This window comes from Telopea speciosissima, chromosome 8, assembly GCF_018873765.1.
Source record: "Telopea speciosissima isolate NSW1024214 ecotype Mountain lineage chromosome 8, Tspe_v1, whole genome shotgun sequence".
In the NCBI taxonomy this organism is placed as follows: Eukaryota; Viridiplantae; Streptophyta; class Magnoliopsida; order Proteales; family Proteaceae; genus Telopea; species Telopea speciosissima.
The window spans coordinates 33,467,852-33,492,329 of NC_057923.1; the positions used below are offsets into that span (position 1 = coordinate 33,467,852).

The 24,478-nt window shown below is 38.6% G+C and overlaps 1 protein-coding gene across 1 annotated transcript; it reads right to left on the reverse strand.

Moving 5' to 3' along the window:
* Nucleotides 1-2,091: 2,091 nt before the first annotated feature.
* On the reverse strand, nt 2,092-20,989 carry LOC122671280 (peptidyl-prolyl cis-trans isomerase CYP95-like). Its single transcript, XM_043868406.1, has 14 exons — nt 20,907-20,989; nt 19,866-19,920; nt 17,357-17,445; nt 17,162-17,260; nt 17,018-17,042; nt 14,120-14,158; nt 8,934-9,051; nt 8,450-8,577; nt 7,956-8,319; nt 6,038-6,156; nt 4,924-5,122; nt 4,070-4,846; nt 3,898-3,975; nt 2,092-2,583 (listed from the first exon to the last, which is right to left on the reverse strand). The coding sequence occupies exons 1-14, from the start codon at nt 20,982-20,984 to the stop codon at nt 2,520-2,522; spliced, it is 2,232 nt and encodes a 743-aa protein (XP_043724341.1). The 5' UTR covers nt 20,985-20,989; the 3' UTR covers nt 2,092-2,519.
* Between the last annotated feature and the right edge of the window lie 3,489 nt (nt 20,990-24,478).

Sequence of the window (24,478 nt, forward strand, 5' to 3'; positions counted from 1 at the left end):
GGCTTTGTATGGGCACTGACCATACCTGCAATCATGCGCATTACATCATGATTAGTATGCATGTGACTAGAGCGTACCCTATATTACACCCCTTACCAACAGGGGGAAAGGTGTTGGTAACCGATGGTGATAGCGAAGTACTGGTGTACCATTCTTGAACTCAAGTGGCAATGAGATTGGCCAGAACGGAGGGAGAATTAGGGTTGACATGGGGGGTTTGCTGGGTAGGACGTACACGTGTCTGGCAGGCTTCCAATGCAACATAAGTTGTTGTGGTATATAACCTATCATGAGACCTAAGCACATTGATTGCTATTAATGATTATATCGTATCATGCATTAAATTATGGACTATATGTGTTTGTGTGATTCCACTCATGAGGCTCAATGGAACTCATCCCTCGATATATCTTTCTTTTAGATATGACAGGTGATGTGACGATGATGGATGAGGATCCGTCACCTCAGTTCGATGTCAAGCAGGAAGCGTACAGTGGAGGAGCTAAGCAGAACGAGCACGAAGATGCATGTGCCTATGACAGTTGTGCCTTGGAGTGGCTACTGTTTGATGTGGATGGGTTGTGGTTATGTTTTGGGTTACTTATGGAACAATCTTTGTGTGTAAATATTCCTTTGGTATATATGTAATTATGATGGTGGTAAAACTTGAATAGTACCCTGGTTATGTAATCAACTATGGTAACAATTAGAATTCTGTTATAGATGTATATAGTAGTACTTTGAACTTCCGTTGCAATTCTTTGATTATAGATGTATATAGTAGTACTTTGAACTTCCGTTGCAATTCTTTGATTATCTACTATTTACTCTGATTTTTAACTACGAGTTGGCCTCAAAACTGATATCCTGGTGGTTTTGGAAATGTCAATGGACATTTGGTCACTTGAACCTGGACCATTCTAGGTGGGGTGTGACAAATTCTCTAACAAAAAAGAGTACCTCTTTGCGGTACTCCTCCTAGGACACGAGTCCAAGCTTCAGTCAACAGGATCTACTTTGGTATCATGATGATAGACCCCTATATCACTTTGACATTTGATGCAATTTTACCTTAATATGGATTGATTCATTCTGTTATTGATTTGGCTTGAGGTCTCCACTGATGGCAATGTCTAAGGTGGTACCTTGAGACATTTCTGTTTGGTCTCCCTGTGGTTATCTTTGTAATCAGTCTGGGTATGCGCAAATTTTTCCTTGTACAACCTTTTTTTATTGTTAATTAATTAATATATCGGGGCCCTGAATATCCCAGCGCAACTGAAGACTTGGCAATGGGAAAATGAAGGCCCTTGTGAAGAATCATGGACAGACTCTCATGATCTGGTCAATTGGAGACGCTGAATGCCCGTCCATATAAAATGGGGTGGAAAAGTAACCCCAACTTTGTTGGATCCAGATCTTCTACGGCACCCTGCCTGTAGCGGTCCGAGTGGCGCAGCACAATGACCACCTTACCCCAACTCAAGAAAGGGGCTCGGGGAAGGAGTTCAGGCAGGGGTAAAGCGGACATTGTGCTATGCCCTGTGTCTGAGCCGCTCAAATCGCTACGGGCAGCACACTGCAGAGGATCTGAATTGAACTTAGCTTCCCCTGCCTTTAACCTCACCAGCATGCAAGACCCATTAATCAGACAATCCCCAACCTATACTTCATCTAAAGAAATGGGGTCATAGAGAATGAGGGCAGAACTAATCCGAGATGGGGTTAAATGCAATACTCGCAAACAATCAATAGCTCGATTGATTGGTGGTTTTGCCAGTTCAGTCCATGCCACCACAAGAGGTCAAGGGATCACTATCCTTGGATTGCAAATTCCCCTCCCCCGATAGTAATAGTAGTAGTTTGTTGACTTGTCTTAGCTTTCCCCTTAGCTTGTAGTTGGCCTAAGGGCCCTTGAGTAGGATAGACCCAAAACAAAAAATGCAATACTCAAACCCACGATTTCAAACAAATTTCTCAACTCTACTATATAATCTAAGGGAGAATGTTTTCTGTGCCGCTGCGCAGCTTGCGCCCACCCCCATGTGCCTGGCGCTGTGCCCCATAATCTAATGTTATAACCTTCTAATATAAATTTGTATTTAACATGCCACTAATTATTCTAGAACATAAGAAAATTCGATCAGAAACCAACCAAAACCTAAAGGTCCTAAGCAAAATGGAGGAAAAAATCCAGAATCCTATAAGACATACATGCTTCAATTCCTCTAAATAATTACTAGACAAGTATCGATGCATTCCTACCTTTGCCCCGAATCAGGTGACCCATCTCCATATGAAACAAGGCCCTTCTTCCCATCAGGACTGACAGAAGTAGACTTCAACTTTTCTTTGCTCGTCCTTTTGGGAGATGGTGAGACCAATGGGGACCTCGACTCTGATAGGCTTCTGCTCCTAGAAAATGAGCTCTGCTTCTTTGCTCGTATCGGTGATCCACGGAACCTAGATTTCTCAACAGGTGAATGGCTACGCAGTGGGCTACGACCTCTACCCCGGCTTCAGTAGCTGATTGGGCTACGTGATAAACTTCGACTCCATGTCCGACTTCTTCTGCTTCTGTATCTGCAAACAGGTTTTCAAAGGTAATACAGAAATGGTAATGGATTTATAATAGAGGTCATCTCAAAAGATAACCAAGAGGCAAGAGGTTGCTCGTAAACGTCACCCCAATACAAGCATTAACCAACGAAGTCATCTCAAAAGATAACCAAACAAGTGCTCGTAAACGTCAACCCAATATAAGCATTAACAATAACATTTCACCCTTGACAACCTGTCGTATTGGGATACATGGACTCCACGTGATAAGAGGACCCATTAACCACTTGATGGTAAATTTCAGCCCCCAATGAGCAAGAGGTTCAAAGCTTAACCCCACAGTTTCATAAAATTGCCAATTGCCAAAAGGGGGAAATGACTAGAGAAATACAAATGGCATCTTTGTAATCTTGAGCAATTTCCTCCGCTCATTTTGGCTACGTTTGGTTGCAAAGGAAATTAAAGAGAAGGGAAGTGAAAATTTTCAAACTTAAAAAATAAAAAAAAAATTAATCATTACTCCATTTGATTGTATAAACTACTTAAATTTCATATGATATTTAGTAATGATACATTTTACATGTCATATTTATTTTATTTTTTAAACTAAAGAGAATTGGATGCAAAGTAAAGTGGAATTTAATAACTAAATATGAGGTAATAATTACAAAAGTTTCTTCTGTACGTATGAAAATTTCACTTCCCTTCCCTTTAATTCCCCTTGCAACCAAACGAAGCCTTTGGGTTGAAATTTTACCAACGAGTTTTCTTACCACTTAGACTCACCAATCGCACCCTAAATACCCAATCACAAGAATTATATTTCCCAAGGCTGATTATGGCCAAGATATCTCTTCACCACACTGTCAAAACATGTTGGTAACTTGGTATATAGCATAACTGCAGTTTGAATTGAACCCAACATCTGGATGACCGGATCTCACTTGATTGATCCATGTTTTAGGAAAAATAAAGATTAAAAAACTTTGATAAGTACACACATCTAGAAGGATGGACCTAGAAAAATGAGTGGATGGTGACGACACATCTAGTATTTTAATATCCCATTGAGTAATAGGAATTTCAATGGTGGGCCCCAACTCAATGTTTGTCCCATTTTGTTCTGCAGCAAATACTAAAACACACAACAACCATGCCCCTTGTTAAATATGTGTGTGTGTGTGTGTGTATGTGCGTGTGTTGGGGGGGGGGGGAATCGCAACCCTTGCTTTCCCCTTTTGAGAGGGTGGTGGAGGTGGGGAATTGTCTGAATATTTACTTTCCCCCTCCCACCCTGGTGAATGAAAAATAATAAACAAAGGCAAGAAGGATCCAAACCTTGGAGGAGTTCTGCCTCTTGGCGGGCTCCTATAACGCCACGAAGAACGATCAGAGTAGCTTCTGTAACTTGAGTATCTGGTTATACACTATATATTCAGTATTTAACAGAAAACATCTATGCAAACTGAATGGAAATTCTAAACTACTTAGAAAGGCTTAACGTTTTTACCTGTTACGGTCACTTCTCCCACTGTAACGATATCTTACAGGAGAACGATCTGGAGATGGAGTCCGATACCGCCGTGCATAAGAATACTGCTGGCTAAAACCCCGGCCCCTTCGTATGCGCTTAGGAGATTCATCTGGAGAAGCACTTCTTGACACACTCTTTCCACGTACAGGGCTCCTTGAATAGCTGTGGCGGTTATTTCGACTAGGTGCCCTTACTGGACTTCTGCTAATGCTTCTTCGTGAGACACCTCTAACCGGACTTTTACTAATGCTTCTTCGTGAGACACCTCTAACCGGATTTCTGCTAATGCTTCTTCGTGAGACACCTCTAACCGGACTTCTGCTAATGCTTCTCCCTCCAACTGGGCTTCTGCTTATGCTCCTCCGGGCCCTTACAGGGCTTCTGCTCAAACTGCTCCGAGCTGCTCCAGCTGGGCTTCTGCTCCGTGAAAGAGACCTCACCGAGCTTCTGCTCACACTTCTTTGTGGCCGAGGTTTTGCAGGACTCCTGCTAATACTTCCTCGAGATTTAACCCTCACTGGACTTCTGCTACCCAAACTTCTAACTGGGCTCCTGCTGCTACTACTTCTAGCTGGGCTTCTGCTAATACTTCTGCTCTGCTGTGATGTCCGTAGGGAGCTTCTAACACCACTTGGCGTCAGTCTCCTGCTTTTGCTTATTTTGGGGCTTACACTTGGGCTCTTGCTCAAACTCCTCTGAGGACTAACACTCATACTCTTACTCATGGCCCTTTTAGGACTCATGCTTCTGCTCCTGCTCATCGACTACTAATTAAATAACTGATACAGAAGACACAGAAATCATAAGAGCAATAAAGGTAGTGGAAAGACCTAGATTTGCTTGGGTGACCATCTACAACATCCGGCTGCCTCCCTGAGCTGCTGTCAGTCTTAGTTTCAACTCCATTGCTCCGCAGCTCTCCATTTTCCCTTGGGGATCCAATTTCTTGGTCAACCATATCTGTAGAATCTCCTTTCTTTTGCCAAGGAACAGTTACAACCTCCTTGATTGATGGAGATTCTACTCCAGCTGAAACAAGCCATTTAATAAAATTGCATTTTTTATTAAATACCACACTATTTATCAACTAAACAATTCAGGAAACATCGAAACTCAAGGCAAATAAGAGTAGATAACATCCCAAAGGAAAAAAAATTTAACTGTTATAACTAGAGAGGCCTACCTATAGAAGTTCAGACAGCAGTGGGGCCTCTGTGCAGGGACAATGCAAGTGAAAATTAGATGCCACGAGAGGCTTAAAAGCATAATATACTGATGAGAAAAATGGATCTCAATAAGAACAAGGTAGAAGTTTCCAACAGCCCTGCTCTTGTCCAAGGAAGTCAAAACCCTAACAAAATTTAGTGATATAACTTAGGCTGGCCCTGATTTGTCTGGCTAGCCCAGAGAGGGTCTGAACCATGAGCTATATGCATCTAGCATGAATAAAAACATGATAATTGTATGTATATCATCTCTAACTGTGACATGTAATAGAACACTAGATGTTTTTACATTATACTGTGACATGTAAGAACATAATATATTTTTACATTTAAACTACAGCATACCCATTAAAATACATATATTACAATTTTATAAAAAGAGCTTATTTATAACCATCTCATTTTATATTTATAGCACCTTACTATGCCATACGTGCTATGAAACATTCTCAAGCCAACCTAAGCCCCACCCAAGACTAACAATGGTCTACTAGGACCAAGACCAGCCCTGGCCCAAACTGCACAGAATTATATCTTCAACCTAATAAAACCATAATTGGCAAAAATGCTAATAGGTATAAACAGAAGTTTATGATTCATGATATTATGTAGTACTTTTTCCTAATAAAGCACAGAAAGCAAGACACAGCAGGCACAATCAAAAAATTGCTCACATAAAAAGAAATGCAAAACTGAAAAGCAAAAGTTCAAGGCTTACCAGAAATCCGGGAAGAGATTTTAGAATTCCGATCTGGCCTAGGAGAATCAACTCTGTCCTCTAAGCTAGAGTCACTTGTACTTCCAGTCCCACTATCACTTGTACTTTCCAGCATCCTTGTAGAAAAACAAAACAGAAAAACTTTCAGCATGATGCGTAAGATTCAAAGTAACTCATCCAAAACCTAACAAAAGAAATAAACAGTAGAAGCTACAAGAACAACCAAGGAACCAATCAAAAGAGATAGAAAAGAGGCTGCTAGATAAAGCTAGACAATTTATTCGAGAGATCAAAGAAGCAGTGAACCATCTGAAACATTATAACAGTTCTCTCTATATCTAAGTTGAACCATGGTACAAGAACTCGAGAGATCTCGCCAAGATCTCGCTAAGAACTCGCCATTCAAACTAGCGAGATGAGATGAAAGTAAAAATGGAAAGTTACAATGTCTTGGCCAAGATCTCGGTGGGAAATCTTGGTATACAGACACTTATACCATGATACAGACACCTATTCATGCAAACATTGGTATACAGACACTTACTTATGCCAGAAACCAAGACAGACACTTATTTATGCCTAATATCATTTAAGTAAATCTTTTTTTATATTTACTTAAATGATATTATTCATAAATATTCATATACACCCCTATTTGAATCCAATAAAAATAATTAAAAAATCAAATTCCAAAAGGATTAAGAAGTCAACCCCCCAGTTCAAGAACAAAAACTGAATTTTCGGCGGTAGGTTCAATTTTCAACTTTCTAATACTGGGGATTTTATCAAATCTAAAAATATCATAAATCTTAATATGGTAAAACATTGCTAAAAACCAAGAAAGCGGTAAAATATTCATTTGCTTTGATGTCCAAAAAAATATTTTTATTCAACGCGATTTTGATAGCATTCGCGCACACCAAATTAAGTTTGACCGGTACATAATTCCTTCAATATAAATCAGATTTAAGCAATCTTGGGCTTGTTGGAAAGCTTTCGTATACCAACTTTCATGACCAAACTAGGTCTAAAACCCACTGAAACCAGCCATCGAATTCAAAAAAAAATATACCCCAACTTGCCGAGATCTCGGCCCAACTCAATTTTTGGCCAGGGAGAAACCTGTACTGAAACCGAGTTCTTGAACCATGAGTTGAACCATAGAATTTATATTGAATATAATAGTAGGATCGTCTCTCTTATAAAGGTCATAGATGTATATCATAATACCAAAGCTTCATAAAATAACAACTCAAAAGTCAACAAACAAACCATAATCACTACTGAGAGCCAAAATCAGCAGTACGCCTACAAAGTCACATACCAATATCAACATAAAGAATGCAAGCCACTGAAACAAAATATATTTGGAGTTCAGTTCGAATTACAAGAATACAGAATCATGAGCCTGTAAGGTACTTAGCCAATTTAAAGCTTTTAATTATTAGATTGAAATTAGTGCAACTGCAATCTGTTGGTTGTCCCCGATAGACGAGGTTTCAAGCATTCACTAACAACTTGGATAACCGAATGGATCGGCATTAGATAGTTCTGACCAGATCCACCATAGAAATAGATCAGCTAAACTACTGGCAACTTTTAGGATGCTGCCCTCTAGACTGCGGATCCTTCTTGATCGCTTATCCAGTTCATACAAATTTGAATAGGGATTGCCCGGTATGATCCATGTTCCACTAATTACCTTTAAATCCTTCATATCAAACTCTTAATATAGATTCTGAGCATGTCAACTAGTCAAGTGGTCAAACTCAAACCGATATTACACTAAACAGTATCTTTCTGAACAAAATATCTTTCCAACAAAAGATTAGGAAGATATTTAATTTTCCTCTACCTAGTCATGAAAAATAGCCGATATACTAATATACAAGCTTTATCAAGTAACCAAGATGACCACCTTGATTTGCGTCTTGATCTCTTATCATGCCTCGTGCGTTTCTTGTCATGGCGTCGGTCCCTTTTCCTTTTTCCACACCTATACTTGTTCCCCCTGGAAGATCTCTTTCTCCTCCTGCGCCTGTCATCACTTGAAGAACTAAGGTAAGAAGATGAGGAAGAATATGAATCAGAGTCACTGTCAAACTGTGATGATTCAGTGTCGGTGTCCGAAGAAGTATCTGACTCAGATGTGTAGTATTTTCTTCTTTTTTTCCTACTCTCTTTTGAAGATTTCTTGTCTTTTCCCCGTCGCCTTGCTTCATAACTATCAGAATCACAATAAGCACCCTTTCTTGCTTTTAATTTAGTTGATTTCTTCTTAACTGCAGACAGAGAATGCTTGAGTCATCAAACACCAAAAGGATCAAATATGTATATATATATATATATATAGAGTCCCATGTCAGGAAAGCATAGTATTACTGCCCAATGTAGTTGGTCCATGATTTTTACCTTCACATAATTCACCACAATTAACAATTTTAACTGAAGCAGTAGGTTTTCCTTGTTCAGTACCCATGCTTTCAATCTTCTTCAATGTATCATGTCCTTGCAAAAGCTTCCCAAAGACAACATGCTTCCTATAGAGATTACAGACCAAATATAAGAAAATGCATTCCTTTATGGATTTTATATTGCAACTCAACTTCATGGGGCCGGTTTTCATTCACAATCATGAATTAAACACGGTCAATACTTCAGTCGTTGGATAGGTGCACCTCAATTATTTCCACCCAAAGTATGAAGTGTTGACATGAAACCTTTCACCTAACTTTTTAAGTAAATGATACTCGTAGAAGCAATCAGACTATAAAGACAAATGTTCCATGCATGGGATGCCATGAAGTTTCAGCAGTAGAAGCGAATAAAGTCCATGACCCAACATTCACCCAAAAAAAAAGTCCATGACCCAACATAAAATAGCAAAGAAACCAACCCATCAAGATTGCATGCAGACTTGAAGGTGATGAAGAACTGAGAACCATTGGTACTGGGACCAGCATTTGCCATGGATAGAAGACCTGGTCCATCATGTGTAAGCTTGAAGGACTCATCTGGAATGTCAAATTAACACCAGTTAGCGAAAAAGTTGGGAAAAAAAAAAGAGAAGAAACAATGCATCATCGTTGAAATGTCGCCATGAATAAGCCGATTACCTACGCAAAATGTGCTTGAAGCAAGGTTCGAGAACTCGCGAGATTTCGCCGAGATCTCGCCGAGTTTCTTGGATTTTTGAAATCTCGAGACGAGATTGCCTGCGAGTCTCAAAAGTGCAATATCTCGGCGAGATCTCGGATCTTGGTTGGATCTCGGTTTCGACCCATTATTTTAACCCACCTACCACTTAAATACCTTACCTAATTGGACAAAACTCGACATATCTCGGCGAGATCTCGGATCTCGGGTTGACCCAAAGTTGAGGCTTCGAGTTGAAAAAAAAAAAATGCACCAACTCGGCGAGATCTCGACTCGTCTCGGTTTTTCCAAGAGTCGAATTGGCACCGAGACCCGAGTTTTAGTACCTTGGCTTGAAGCACCATAAAAGACACAGGACAAACATAAATTTTTTTTTTAACCCACAAAATAGCTCCATTAAACATATGCCAGCACATGCAAGGATAGACCATACTAAATATCAACTGCATATATCCTTCAGTTATGTTGTACAATGTTATGTGCTAAGAGAATGGACAGTAACAGATGAACTGATCTGCATTGGTACTTTCAAGAAGAATGTCATAAAAGCTCATTTTCCAATAAATTAATGTCTGAAATGCCTAGCAACTCGCTGATGAACTATCCATGCACCCAACATCAGATCTTACCATCCCTTAATGCAGAGCAATCTAAGACATCAGATATAAAAAGAGTAACTTTTAAAAACAAGTTGATGCTATTAAGGGTGTCCAATTGGGCCAATTAGGTCTTGGAATACTTTATTTTGGCCCATGGTTTGGTTCTATTGAGCTTGGGCTTGTTATTTTTGAGCTTTTTTTTTTTTATTGTAGTGGACCTCTTTTATAAACCCAAAAGTTGGGATTTAAGCTGGTACATAGGAATAAGTACATGGATAAGATTGTTCAGATCCCATGTGCTATTAAGTAATCAAGTTAATTTAATCTAGAAGAGTCAGTTTAAGTTGGTGTTTAAGTTACTTTATGAAGGTTAAGAGTCATTAGCAAATCAACTTAGGAGATTTTATCTCTATTATTATAAATAGTAATGTAACCAACCCACCCCTATATGGTTTTGACAATGGAATAGATTTGGGAAATTTTGAAATTGAGAATGATTCTCTCCCCTTGTGGTCTCTTCTCTCTCCTCTTTCTCCCCCCCCTACCATGGTTCCCTTACCTCCTATTTTCTCTCCCTAGCAGATCGATACTATTAATCTTCTCTTGCATCAATCTGAAATTTCTTCGGTAGCAATATGCTAATTCCTTGTTCACATCCTTTCTTTCTCCTTCATACTTAACTTCCTACGATGCCTTTCTCCCTCCTCTGTTGATTGCTACAGGTACTGAAGATTTTCTTCTGCCTGGTTTTTCTATAACCGATCTTGGATATAGCTTGAGATATAAGCAAGGTATGCTCACCATCTGATGCGGATCCAGGGTTCAACAACCCATTTCGGATCACTTGTGGATCCACCCGATCAACAAATAGCTCGAATCTAATAACCAGTGGCAATCTGGTAATATACCAGAAATTTCAAGGGGCTATTGGTAACTAAGAAGCAATGGGACTTGAGAGGATTTACTATTTATTGTCCAGGGATAATCTTGGAAGGGATTGTAAAAATATGGACTAAATAGAATAAAAGAATAAGAAGAGGGTTATTTTGAAAACTAAGTAAGCCTGTAAACAAAACCCACGATTTGGGTTTGGGGATGTCTTCAACCTCCGGCAACAGTCAATGGCAGAAAAACCAGCAGGCTTTCAAAGGATAGCACTCCTTCAGTGCTTCTCTATCTGACCTAGGATTTTAAGGAGAGGTAGATGATGGATACACTTCTTGATCACACACCATCAGAAACCCTATCGACCATAATATTACTGAGATTGTAAGGATTAAGTTGCTGTTGGCGGACAGGTTCATGACCCACTTAGTTGCTGGTCTGGTTATCGACGTCAGGCAGGGATTAGGGACTGAAACTCACAGGGTTTGGTCCGCCAGAGGAGAGGATCCTACGTCAGGAAGATGGGGAGAAAAGGAGGGAAGGAAAGAGGGAGATTGGCTATCTAAATCTGAAACCAGTTAGGCTGGAACAGAACAGCGTATGGGGAAGTTCAGAAACTTACAAGAAAATATAATGGAAGAAGTAAAGAGAGAGGGAATAGGTCTCACAACCTGTATCAATCGTGCCATTCTGGTAACAATAAGAAACCAAATTTCATTAATTTCTTTATACAGGTATTTAAAGAAAATAATTAAAGATTCCTAATCAAACTCTAAAACTGAAACTAACCTCAACTCTAATGGGACTCATAACTGAAATAAAATCCAAAATAGGCTCTACCACTAAATTGCCTATTAAAACTAAAACAGAAAATTACATGATAAACTCTACTAATTAAGTAAATTAAATATCCTACTGAACCCAAAGACCCAATTGAACCCGGTTCATCTTCATATGGGTCCCCCAACAAGTTTAGCCCGGTCCAAGGATTTGCTCCTGCATCACCAACAGCAAAACCTGCTACTCGTTCTGCATTATTTGATATTAGAGCCGAACCTCAAAAAATTTTTAGCATGGATTACATACGCTCCAAGAAAGTCTATGTTCCCTAAAAAAGTGTATCAAAGACGAACATCTGAAGAATTCAATCAAAAAATTGGAGGTATACTTGAAGTTCTGCAACAATGAATTGAAGGCAAGTTGATTGAGGAAGCTTTTGACGATGAAGACACCAAAGAGGAGCCCATTATCAGAATCGAAGGTAAATTGATCAATGTTCAAATTGAAGATCAAGAGCCTCCCACAGAAGATTATGTTGAAGAGGAGCAAATAACGATGGACTCTTTTGAGATCAAATAAATTGTTCTTCCACAACAAATCTTTTGGTCGTGAGAAGCAATGAATCATCAATCAAGGCAACTGATCGAGTGGTATTGAGCCTCCCCAACTATCAAACTCAAGGGCGATTTTTTCCCAACACCAGGGGAATTGATGCAGTTAAGGGTGTTCAATCGGGCCAATTAGACCGTGGAATACTTTATTTTGGCCCATGTTGGGTTTTACTTTTATGGGCATCGGGCTTGTTATATTTTTTAGTTTTTTTTGTAGTAATGGGCCTCTTTTATAAGTCCAAAGTTGGGTTTTAAGGGGGCATACGGGAGTAAGTACATGGATACGATTGTGTGGGTCCCATGAGCTATTAAGTAGTCAAGTTAGTTAATCTAGAAGAGTCCGTTTAAGTGTTTAAGTTAGTTTAGGAAGGTTAAGAGTCATTAGAAGTCAATTTAGTATATTTTCTTTATTTTTATAAATAGCAATGCAACCAATCCACCCTCCACGGTTTTGATAATGGAATAGATTTGGGAAATTTTAAAATTGAGAGTGATTCTCTCCCCTTGTAATCTTTTCTCTCTCCATTCTCTCCCCTTGTGATCTCTTCTCTTTCCTCTTTCTCCCCCCCCCAACAGTTTCCTTTCATTCTATTTTCCCTCCCTAGCAAATTGATACTGCTAATATTCTCTTCTATCGATCTGAAATTTGTTCTAGGGTAGCAATCTGTTACTACCTTTGATATGGATCAAAGCATGAAACAGGACAAAAGCAGATTTCAAAAACAAAGTTACTGTTCATGTGAACAGTGTTGTGGGTCCCAGCTTAGAGTATGTGTGCTTCTATTCTAGAATCTAGAAGCCTTGGACAACAAGACACTCCAGGATCTATGGGACAGCTTTCAGAAGATTTTGTTTCCATTTTGTTATTTCAGTCCTTACAGCTAAATGAAAGTTTCAAATTTAGTTGCTTACCTTGAGTTAGAGTTTCTATTCTAGTTACCTTCTAATTTGGTTCCATTACTTGTAACCCAAGTCTCAGCCTCATAAGAGACTTTCTATTTTTATTGTTCCTATTTTGGGCTCAACCTTCAAGTCTATATAATGTAATGCCCTTAGATGCCTCCAAACAATTTGATGATGAATAAAGAACTTGCTTTTATGTAACTTGTGTCCTGGTGAGAGGATGAAAGGCTAAGAGAGCCAACCCTATCCCCCTTCTATCCCTATCTTCTTATTCTTCTTCTTCTAATTGATCCCCTGCTGCTACTACTATTATGAGAGTGTAAATCAATTGCTGCTGCTACCTTTGTGAAGACCAGAATCCACCAATAATCATCAACAAGGACTACTGCTGCAACACAGAGGTATTAGGAGAGATTCTGCTCACCTGCGGATCAGATTTCCAGGCCATAACCTGCTGCAACTCAGGCCTCGATTTCTCTGCAACTTCAGCTCAGATTCAACTGAGTTTTGTAGGGCTAATCCCTGTCAAGAAGACCTACCTTCAATTCCAGTTTGGAGCCAACACTACTGCTGGTTTGTAAGATGCAGCTTTACATTCTAATTTCTATTCTACTTTCTAATTTTGTAACCAGCTGCCATCTCTTAATCTGACCATCAGAATTGGTTCTAATTTGGAGGTTTAGTTTGCCTTGTCTAAACCCTCGTTCAACCTAAGTTTCAGGCCCATCACAGGGCTGAACATTGAGATTCTGTTTAGGCCTATTCTGACCTGTGGCTAGGGTTTGTTAGCTGTTTGGTTACATTGTGTTGTGGGTAATCTGGGGTTAGTTTACTTGTAAATTAGCTCTACATTAACCTTGTTCACTCTCCTTCTTTCCCCTTCATATTTCTCTTCCTGAGATACCTTGCTTACTCTCCTCTGTTGATTGTTACAGGTACTAAGAAGATTTTCTGCTGCCTGGTTTTTCTATAACAGATCTTGTATAAAACTTGAGATATAAGCAAGGTAAGCAGTAAGCTCATCGCCAGCTGAACCTGCTATTTGTTCTTCATTAGAAGTTCATAAGAACAAACTACTTGAATCTCACATATAATATACATAATGCTTCAAGAGTGGAGGTTGATACAAAACCATGACCTATTCTCACCTGCAAACTTCCCCCCATATATGCTCTCTCCACCAGTACCTAGAAATGATGGAAAAGGAAGAGAAAACATATGAGAATTTCATAGCATCAACAGGCTATTCATTTTGTTTAAAGACCAATAAAATCAACTATCAATATCATCAAAGGCGTTAGCCCAAGCAGTGTATTTAAGCATGGAAACCATTTGCTTATGGTTACAGAGTATGAGCATAACCTATAGGAGGATTCTACTGAAACCTTTTCAACCAAATATTGGAGGTACAACTAGGCATCCAAAAATTAAAAGATTTGAAATTGAGTCTATTAAGATGACCTGGATAATTTTGCATGCTCTCGACCCTTTTTTTTTTTCTTTTTCTCCCCAACAATTTCTCAACTTTAAGGAATGGGAATGAGAAGAGCCATGCAAACACAGCAAACATCACCATAGTAATGATATGTTCTTATAAGGTTCGAGAACTCGCGAGACCTCGCCGAGATCTCGCCGAGTTTCTCGGTTTTTCAAAATCTCGAGTCGAGATCACATACGCATTCTAAAAGTGCATTTTCTCGGCGAGATATCGATATCTCGGCGAGATCTCTCCGAGTTTCTCGGTTTGACATAGGAAAATGCCCATCTACATGAATGCCAGATCACGAGATCTTGCTGGAAATTCTTGGTATACAGACACCTATCTATGACAGGAACCAAGACAGACACTTATTTATGCCTAATATCATTTAAGTGCTTTTGTATTTGTATTTCATTTACTTAAGATATTATTCATAAATAAGAAAATACCCCCCCATTTGAATCCAATAAAAATAGTTAAAAAATCAAATTCCAAAAGGAAAAAAAGTCAACCCCCCAGTTCAAGAACAAAAACTGGATTTTCGGTGGTAGGTGCAATTTTCAACTTTCTAATGCTGGGGTTTTTCTCAAATCTAAAAATTCCATAAATCTTATTATGGTAAAACATTGCTAAAAACCAAAAGTGCGGTAAAATATTCATTTGTTTTGATGTCCAAAAAAGTATTTCCATTCGGAGCGATTTTGACGACATTCGCACAGAATTAAGTTTGACCGGTACATAACTCTTTCAATATAAATCAGATTTTAGCAATCTTGGACTTGTTGGAAAGCTTTCAAAACAAAGCTTTCCAACAAGTCCAAGATTGCTAAAATCTGATTTATATTGAAAGAGTTATGTACCGGTCAAACTTAATTCGGTGTGCATGAATGCTGTCAAAATCCAGTTGCGTTAGAAAGTTTGAAAATTGCACCTACCGCCGAAAATCCAGTTTTTGTTCTTGAACTGGGGGGTTGACTTTTTTTTCTTTTGGAATTTGATTTTTTAACTATTTTTATTGGATTCAAATAGGGGGGTATTTGCTTATTTATGAATAATATCTTAAATGATATTAGGCATAAATAAGTGTGTTTGTCCTGTGTTTGTCCTGGTTTCTAGAATAAGTAAGTGTCTGTCCTACTTTCCTACTAACTGAAACTCCTATTTGGACTTAGTTTTTGCAAAATCTGATAGTGCCATTGTGTTTAAATGGCCTAAACTAGGCTGAATACCAAGTTTCAGACCCAAACTAAGTCTAAAACCCACCGAGATGAGGCTTCGAGTCGAGAAAAAAAAAAGTGCAACAACTCGGCGAGATCTCGCCGAGATCTCGACTCGACTCGACTCGGTTTTTCAAGGGTCCGAGTTGGAACCGAGACCCGAGTTTTCGAACCTTGGTTCTTAAATGGGAAGTTGGAGGAGTATCAATCCACAAGAAGTAAGGCTTTTGTCAACATTATGGTTAGTAGTTATTTATGATAAAGGAGCAAGTACATGACCCTACAACAAAACTAATTTTATGTATCAGGTCAGTAATATGGAGAAAGTTGCCTCCCAAATGGTTTCCCCATTTCTCTTAATCCCAAAAATGCACACATTAATTCCATTTACTTTTTTTGTCCTGCTACCACCTGGGACAAAGTTTGGCCATGCAAGCTATTAGTTGGTAAACAAACTAGCAGAATGGCATGTGATGGTCAATTGTTATTAGAGCACTAAACACAACTAGTTCAGCTTCCACTAGTACACATTTAAGTATTGGCTGATTCTAACAAGTCTGGATGATCTGGATATAGATCAGCCAAGGCCATTGTAGTGGATGGACCATGACAACAGATCCACTGTTTGGCTCAGTCAACCCAGACTAATTTGAATCAAACAAGACCAATATGATCCTGATTCCTCCATCCTTGGGGTTAGAGAGATTTGATGGATGTCAATTCCTTTCAGTTTCTTTCTTAGTCTCAGTGTCAATTTTAAATAGCTCCATTAGAAGTGTTGTTAGAACCCTCACCACAAATGCTTAGGGATATTAACTTGTTTCTTCACTTATGGATCCTATTATTCCAGAATTTAGTATTTTTCAAGTATGGGTGATTCGGTTAGTATGACAAAGTTCTTATTTCTGAAGTTTGTATAAGACTAAAGATTTTCTTATCGTAACAAAGAACGTAGAGAACTGCCAGAATCAACATCAAGAGCAGCACTGTCCTACTGTCACACAAATTTGACTAAAATGTAGACTAGATATAAAATCAAACACCAGTAAATAGCATCTACTGGTCACAACAGCAGATATCCAAAAGTCCTACAGCACCTTTATGTTCAACCTAATGTTAAAAATGGCAAGTTACAGTACAAAACTTCCTACATGTTACCCATATTAAACCATTAAGTACTTAAATATTGGCATTGATACCATTTAGAGAGAACTAAAACAAAAAACAAATACAACACACTCCTTGTTGGGGTAAGTTTAAACATGCATAAGCTGAACAGAGTTAAGATAAGCACTTTTAAATAAACAACAAAGCTACAAAGGAAAGCAAGGCAGCTAAAAAATACATACCACCACGTTTGGTAAAATCACCACCCTGCAATACAAAAGCTACTTGTTAAACAACCAAAGAAGCAGAATGAAAATTTTTCATACAAAACTGGCTTGGGTAGGATGAAGATCAGTAAAATTATAAGGCAACTTAGTAAGTACAACCTTAAAATCTACATCACAAGAAAAGCAGTCGTGACCATCAGCCCTGTATCCTACAGCATAAACAACGGTAACTGACTGAAGGACAATGGCCATCACTTGCTAACTCATAACCAGAAAACATAAGCTCAGATGCAATCTATGGCAATCAAAACACCAAGGACAAAAACCACAAGGATAAATAAATCAAGGACATACCTGAGCCATAAAACCTTTAATAATTCGGTGGAAAATTGATCCTTTGTAATGAAGAGGCTTTCCAGTTGTTTTTCCAATTCCCTTTTCACCTAGATAATTATATTAATTCAGACATTTGAGTTGGTCCAGATTCATTAATCCACTCTTCAGGAAACAGACAAACCAAATACAGCAGCAGAGAGTAAATATACAACAAACAAAAGCACTCCAATAATAATTACAAAATAATAGATGTATCAGAATTCTCTACCCCAAAGAGTACATTGGACTCGAACTCACGATATTGACAAAATCTAGATTTTATGACATAAGGTTTAGGGATAAAAAGCAACAAAAAGGGGGGGGGGGGGGGGAAGATCCTTTCTTTGGTAAAGCAAATTATAACTTAAAACCCCAAAGTATGAACACAAAAATACATGATTTAGAACCAAAAAGGGAACAAGGAAAACCAACAAAGGGAGTTTTAGAACTCTTGGTCTTAGTGAGTTGATTTAGTTATTGACACCCAGTCAAATTGTTGAACCATTTTTGCTTTTTTTTTATTTTAATGACTCTTGCCTAATTGACAATAGGTTCCAACCAAATCATATGATTCAAATTATGAATCCTACAAATTAAACTATGGAAAACATAAATAGGAAATCCATACAAAAACTAGTCATCCAAAGAAAATGAGATAGATAACTTATTAGAAAAGTTGAGTGCAAGTAATGTAGTCCTAGATTCGAATAATCAAAATAGGAACCAAACCAGGATCTTTTCATTAAAGGATAGTTCAGATTAGGGAAAATCTTGATAACAGAAAATCAGATGGTTAAAATGATCCCAAATTCCATATGAGTTTACTAAATAGGGACTGGAACAATTGCTGAAAAGCTGAAATTGATCCAATGGTTAGGTCAGCTAATATGGGGGAATCCTAATACAACTAGGAAAAGGGCAAAACAGTAATTTAATCATGAAATTCAGAGATCAGAAATTAGGGTTATGTTCAGTAATCAAATATAAATTTAGTCTATAAAAATCAGCAATAACAGATCAGCAGAATAGGTATATTAATTGTAACTTCAGAAGAACAATATAACAATACGGGCAGAATTCTCACGAAAATCACCTTGTATTTGACCTTCTACAAGGGAAGAGGAATAGTTGCAGGTTTTAGGGTCCTAATGAATCTATAGTATTAATGGTGGATGAGGAAGGTAGTAAGGATTGAGTATTAACAATGGGGATCGATGTGGGTGGGTTTAGAGGATTAGGATAAGAAGGGGATGACTAATAACAGTAACAACTTACTTGGAATTGCAGAACTTCAATGACAGCAGCTTAAAGACTAGAAGCAGGTCCTCCTGATCTATAAGATGCAAGGAGTCGATTGGAGATCTACCAATCCCTTATAAGTTATAACAGACCTCCCGATCTACAAGACGCAAGGAGTCAACTAGAGATCCACCAGTCCCTTCACCTTGATATTACTCACAAGGCAACACTCAATAGAGCAACGCAACAGCAACAATGGCAGCAAGCAAAAGCTATTTTTATTAATCAAATTCGTGTTCAATGTTTGTTCCCCTTACAACCTTATATAAAAGACTCCTAAATGGACTCCTACACTAAAAAGGAAAGGCTTAAACCAATCCTTAACCTATTAGGTAACTTAAACTGACTAAGAAACTAAAATACTAAAAGAAATAGACCCAAAACATGGCTAGACTTATAGAGTCCTAATCTAACCCAACTTACATCACATGACCACTTAACCAAGTCACATGATCACTTAAGTGATCACATGACCACTTATTACATAAAAATAAAAACTAAGGAATTAAAACAGCTAATCCCGTATGCATCCTAATGACCCATATTTTAGGCCCATAAAAGTGGCCTATGACATAAAAAAAATTCATGGGATCAAAGGCCCAACATATATATAACCTAACCCTAGACTTATTCCTAATAAAATAAGCCCATTTCGGTGATGAATCTGCATCAACAAGTCTTTATTTCATATAATCCCATTCTGATCCTACGCATCAAGCTGCTTGAAGCCTATAAGTTTACTGCTTTAGGACCCCAAAACAACAATTGATTCTTTTTTTTTTTTTTTTGGCGGGAGTGTCAGAACATCACCGGACCTACATCTTCAGTGATGTCGGAAATGGGAGAGAATTAATCAAGGGAAAACCATAAATAATGACATCATCAAATGGGAAACATTATGTTTCCAAAGCATTGAAAAAATCCTTCCTAAAATTTAATAAAGTTGCTCGAAGGAAACTCCACCAAGTGGTGACTCAATTTCAGTCCATAGAAACAGCAAGTTGAACAAGAGGTGGCCACAAAAAACTATATGATAATCCGGCGAATTTGGAGGTATGAATACATTGACCACTAACTGAATCCAATATTTGAACACACCAGAACATGTAATAATAATCAAATATTTGAAGCTGGCAGATGATGGAATCAAAGATCGAAGTGGAACAGGTAAATTAATTTTAGTTCTCACCTGTACAAAGTGCTCGAAAATTTTCTGCCGTCTTTGGAACCACGTCATAGAAAAGCTGTAAAACCAATAAACACTGGTAAGAAAGATATCCTACTACTAGCCAATGTTCAAAATGAACGAAGTTTCACAAAAATTTCGGTTTCAACAAAGGTTTCTCGGTTTCGACAAAGGTTAAAAAAAAAAACAGATGTGATACATGGGTTTTACCAAGTGTTGGTCGATATTTAGTAATTTTGACGCAATTTCAACCATGTTTCAGGTTTTGGTAACATTTCAGCCGAAACAATACAAACCCTTTGTATAAATGCATGATCAAAATGGGCAAGAATTTCAACCCACTTTGCTAGCTTCGATTCCAAAGAGAAGCTTCCTAGAAAACCTCAGTTTTTGTGATTTTTGGCAAAATCACTCCCATATCTTTGTGGAACAAGGTGTTGGCAGTATTGGAACGGATCTACAGAGACAACTTGCTGCATTTGTGAAAATTTTTTGCAAAATTCAAATTTGAAGGTATATCACTTTTCTCACAAATTAATTTTAGCAAAAAATAGGGTAAATACTTAGTGATTGGCCTTCAAATTTTTATATGTTGAACATCGTAGGCCAATCTAAGACTTCATGGAGAACTAAATTTTGTGTAGAATAGGTTATTTCAGATAAAATATACAACTGTGTACAGCGTACACTACCAACCTAGGGTCTACCATTTTAAGTGTGTAATTTTACAATCTAAGGGTTCCACTATGTTTAGCAGGCCTAAAATAATGTTTCCCAGAAGTTTCAAGGCTTAATTTGGTCATTTGGGCCTTGAAACCAGCAATCAAACCTGCAACCGAAACTTACTAGGTTTTGACCAAAACCAATTTTGAACTGAAAACAAAACTTCAAACCTTGATACTGTCTGTGCGTATTTTCAGGGAAGAGAACAGAAAAGGCAGAAAAATAACAACTCGAGAGTAGAACACAATAGGGACAGTTAAAGAGGGGAAAAAAACTCTTCCCCACTGATTATTCTAGCCAATACATTAAATCCAATATTACCTCAAATATCATTCTCTCAGCAGGATCTCCATCAATCGATACATCTAGGAATACCAGTGGATTCTTCGTTTTGGCCATTTTCTCTGTCTACAAGTGTCACATGACAAGGTCAGAGCCAACGAGAAAACAGTTCAATTTCGTAGCAGGCAACCAAAAATTAATTGATTAATAACAGTAAAATTCATCAAAACTCTCCAGCTACCCATCACAGACTATAATTGAAAGACCAATTAATTATTTTAAAATAACATTAAAATTCATCAAAACTCTCCAGGTACCCACCACAGACCATAATCGAGGTTTACTATTTGAAAGACCACGTGCAACTTTAAATTACGGGAGGCATTCACTTGACAATCAATGGAAGTTTCCATTCTCATCTGGAGAGGGCAAAAATCTCAAGCAATTACCTTTATTCAACTCCTAGATCCAACCTCATCAACTAAAAAGAAACGCACCATTTAAATTTCTCAATACCTCTATGTCAAATAAAAATCAAGGTTGGTACCATCAATCAAGGACTAAAACGAAAGGCACTACTTAAATTTCTCAATACCTATGTCGAATAAAAATCAAGGGTGGTGCGAGCAATCCAGGACTGTAAAATCGTATTTCTCTTCATAGTATACAATATAAAGAAGTCTAGTTAATTACAAAAATTAAAGACAACGGGAAATCTCAAAGAAGGGGTTGGATGAAGCCGACAAGAACTCACAGGAGAATTGGACCACTGTCAGCAAATCGAGGCGATAACAAAACCCTAAACCCTAGCTGACCTCCAAAAAACCCAATCAATATTAATAAAACGAACGACAACAGAGGAGCTACGAAATATGAAATTATAAACTATCAAAACAAAAAAAAGACATAAAAGTAAAAATAGAAAACAAAAACAAAATAAAATAATAAACAAATAAACCATAATCGAGCGGCCAAAGTTGCAGTAAATTAATCAAATTTTCCGGGAGTGAAAAGAGTTAAAGGTAATGGTATTACCTAGAAGCTGAGAAGAAGAGGAGATTTATCAATTTAGTTGATAAGAAAAATAGAGAATTGTAACGAGCAGAAACCCTAACCTCACCTGAGATATGCTAGTGCTGCATCAGTGCTCCACATGAAATGTGAGGAACCTAAAGTCCCTTAAACCTTAGCTTCGTCTGATATTACCGAAGTATCCCTCTCTTTGAGGATATTGATGAGTTCTGCCCTGATTTTCCATGGCATGACGGAAAGGCCCTCACGTGGGACCAAATGTGTAGGGATGTAAATGGATAACCGAAATCCGAATTCGAATTCGCATCCGTATTCGTTTAGAGATATCCGAAAAATAATCCGAATACTCCGATTAAAATCCGTCCGAAAAAAAATCCGAATACTTAATAATAAAAAATTAAGTAAATAATGATTTTTAGGGTTTTTGAAGATTAAACAAGTTCTAGAATATGATGAAAAGAGAATCATGATCTAAGAGATATGGATTGAGAGAGAATTGTATCCGCTAGGGGGAGGAAGGTCCGGGTTACACAAGGCAGATATGTAAACGGATGGTCAAAAATCCGAATCCGATCCGCATCCGAATCCGTTTAGAGGTATCCGTATTCGGCCAGGGAATATCCGGCTCCGATCACATCCGATCCGTATCCGATCCGAATCCGATCCGTTTACATCCCTACAAATGTGTCCATTTGTTCTCCTTCGCGTTCGGACTTTGAGCAGTGAACGTGTTCGGGCAGTTTTGCTCATAAGCGGGTCCCTCTTCTTTGGATTTGTATCCTCTCCAATGAGTTGGAGAGCCCAGTGAGACATCCGGGTAGGTGCATCTGAGGGTGTTAAATGGTCCGGTTTCGGTTAAATGGTTCAATTCGATTTAAACTGTTTAGTTAAATAGTCTTAATTTTGAAATCATAATTGAAGCATTTATTAAATGATTTCACAATTTCGTTTTAAACGGTTCGGTTCGACTCGGTGAACGGTTTCTATTTGCTTTTGACGCATTTATGTACATTTAAGGGTGCTAAACGGTTTATTCGATTAAACGGTTTGGTTCGGTTCAAACAGTCTCAATTTTGAAACCATAACCGAACCATTTATTAAACGATTTCACGGTTTCTGTTTAAACGGTTCGATTCGGTTTCGGTAAATGGTTTTGATTTGATTTTGACACCCTTAGGTGTACCACACACATCCTGTTGTGCGTCCAGTCAGCTGTCAGGATGTGTGCGGTGCAACCCAACCGTCAGTTGCTCACTAGGCGGTGGCTGGACGTCACCTCATTAGAGAGGATCCCGATCCTTCTTCTTTATTGTTCTTTGGTATCGTTGGACTGCTTTCGTCAACAAGAAACTACCAGTGCTAACATATCCCACAATCAGCAATTTTCAGGTGTGAGGCACTCACAAATCATCAACCTATATCTTGGAGTTCCCCATCTTCAAAAAAATAAAGTGGATGGAGCAAGTAGTGGAAATCAGGCCCGGCTAGTGTCGGTGGGGTATGTCAGGACTCCTCTAGCCGCCTCCACTTCTGCTTCTCTAAAGGCCTGGGCTCCACTCATGCTTGTGTAGTGGAAATAGCTGCTATAAAAAAAGCATATATATTGGCATTTGTTGCATCAAGGAATCGCCGGTGGGTCCTTCGGGTGCCGCAACCTGTAAAAGGACCTTAGTGACAAGGGAGAACCGATGTGGTTCCAGCCTAGGACTCTCCGATGCCTAAGTTAGATCTCTCTGACCAACAGATGGATAATTAGAATTCAAGATGGGTTAATGGGGTAGAGTACCTTGGAATTTATAGTGAAGTATGGCGGTTTGGAGAGTCCCAGTTGATAACGAGTAGTCCTCATAGTAGATAGGTGTTCCTCGTTAGTAGGATTTATCACTTAGTCGGTTGCTCCCACATGGGAGGTAGAGTCCCAGTAGGGAAGATGCTCTTGATAGAGAGACATGCATGTGCCCTTGTATGTTGGATAAGATCCTCGGTGCATGAGTCCAGCTGAGATGGTACCTCTTGTAAATGGTACTCGTCAAGTGGTGAGGTGAAGTATATCTCGGCGATGATGCTAATGGCTTGCGTGTAGTACTTGGTCTTGAACCTTGTGTGACCTTGTTGGTCCTTCTCCTTCAGGGCCAGCGTGGAGTACCTGAAGTGGCCGGGCTTGGGTAGCCTTCCTTCTAGTGCCAGGACATGTGGCGGCTTATGATTGGTTTTGTGTAATTTTGGGTTTATCAGTTGCCCCCCACTCTCTTAGAATGAGGTGCTCAAGAGAGTAGTTTCCTTGTCTTTGTGGCTGTGAGGGGCTTGATATAAATAAGTCTACTTTGGGGAGCTCCATACTAAGTCTTTCTGGGCCGTCGGATTAGTCTTGATCTTCATGTTGGGTGCCTTGTAGTTCTTCTAGTGAGTGGGGGAGGGGAAGGGTTCAAATCTTCTCCACTACACTTTTTCCATTCTGTTTTGGTCTCTCCCATCTCATTTTTTTTTTCTCTCCCATCTTTTTTCCTTTTTTGGTCTCTCTCCCATCTCCTTTTTTGTCTCTCCCATCTTTTTTTTCCTTTTTTTGGTCTCTCCCATCT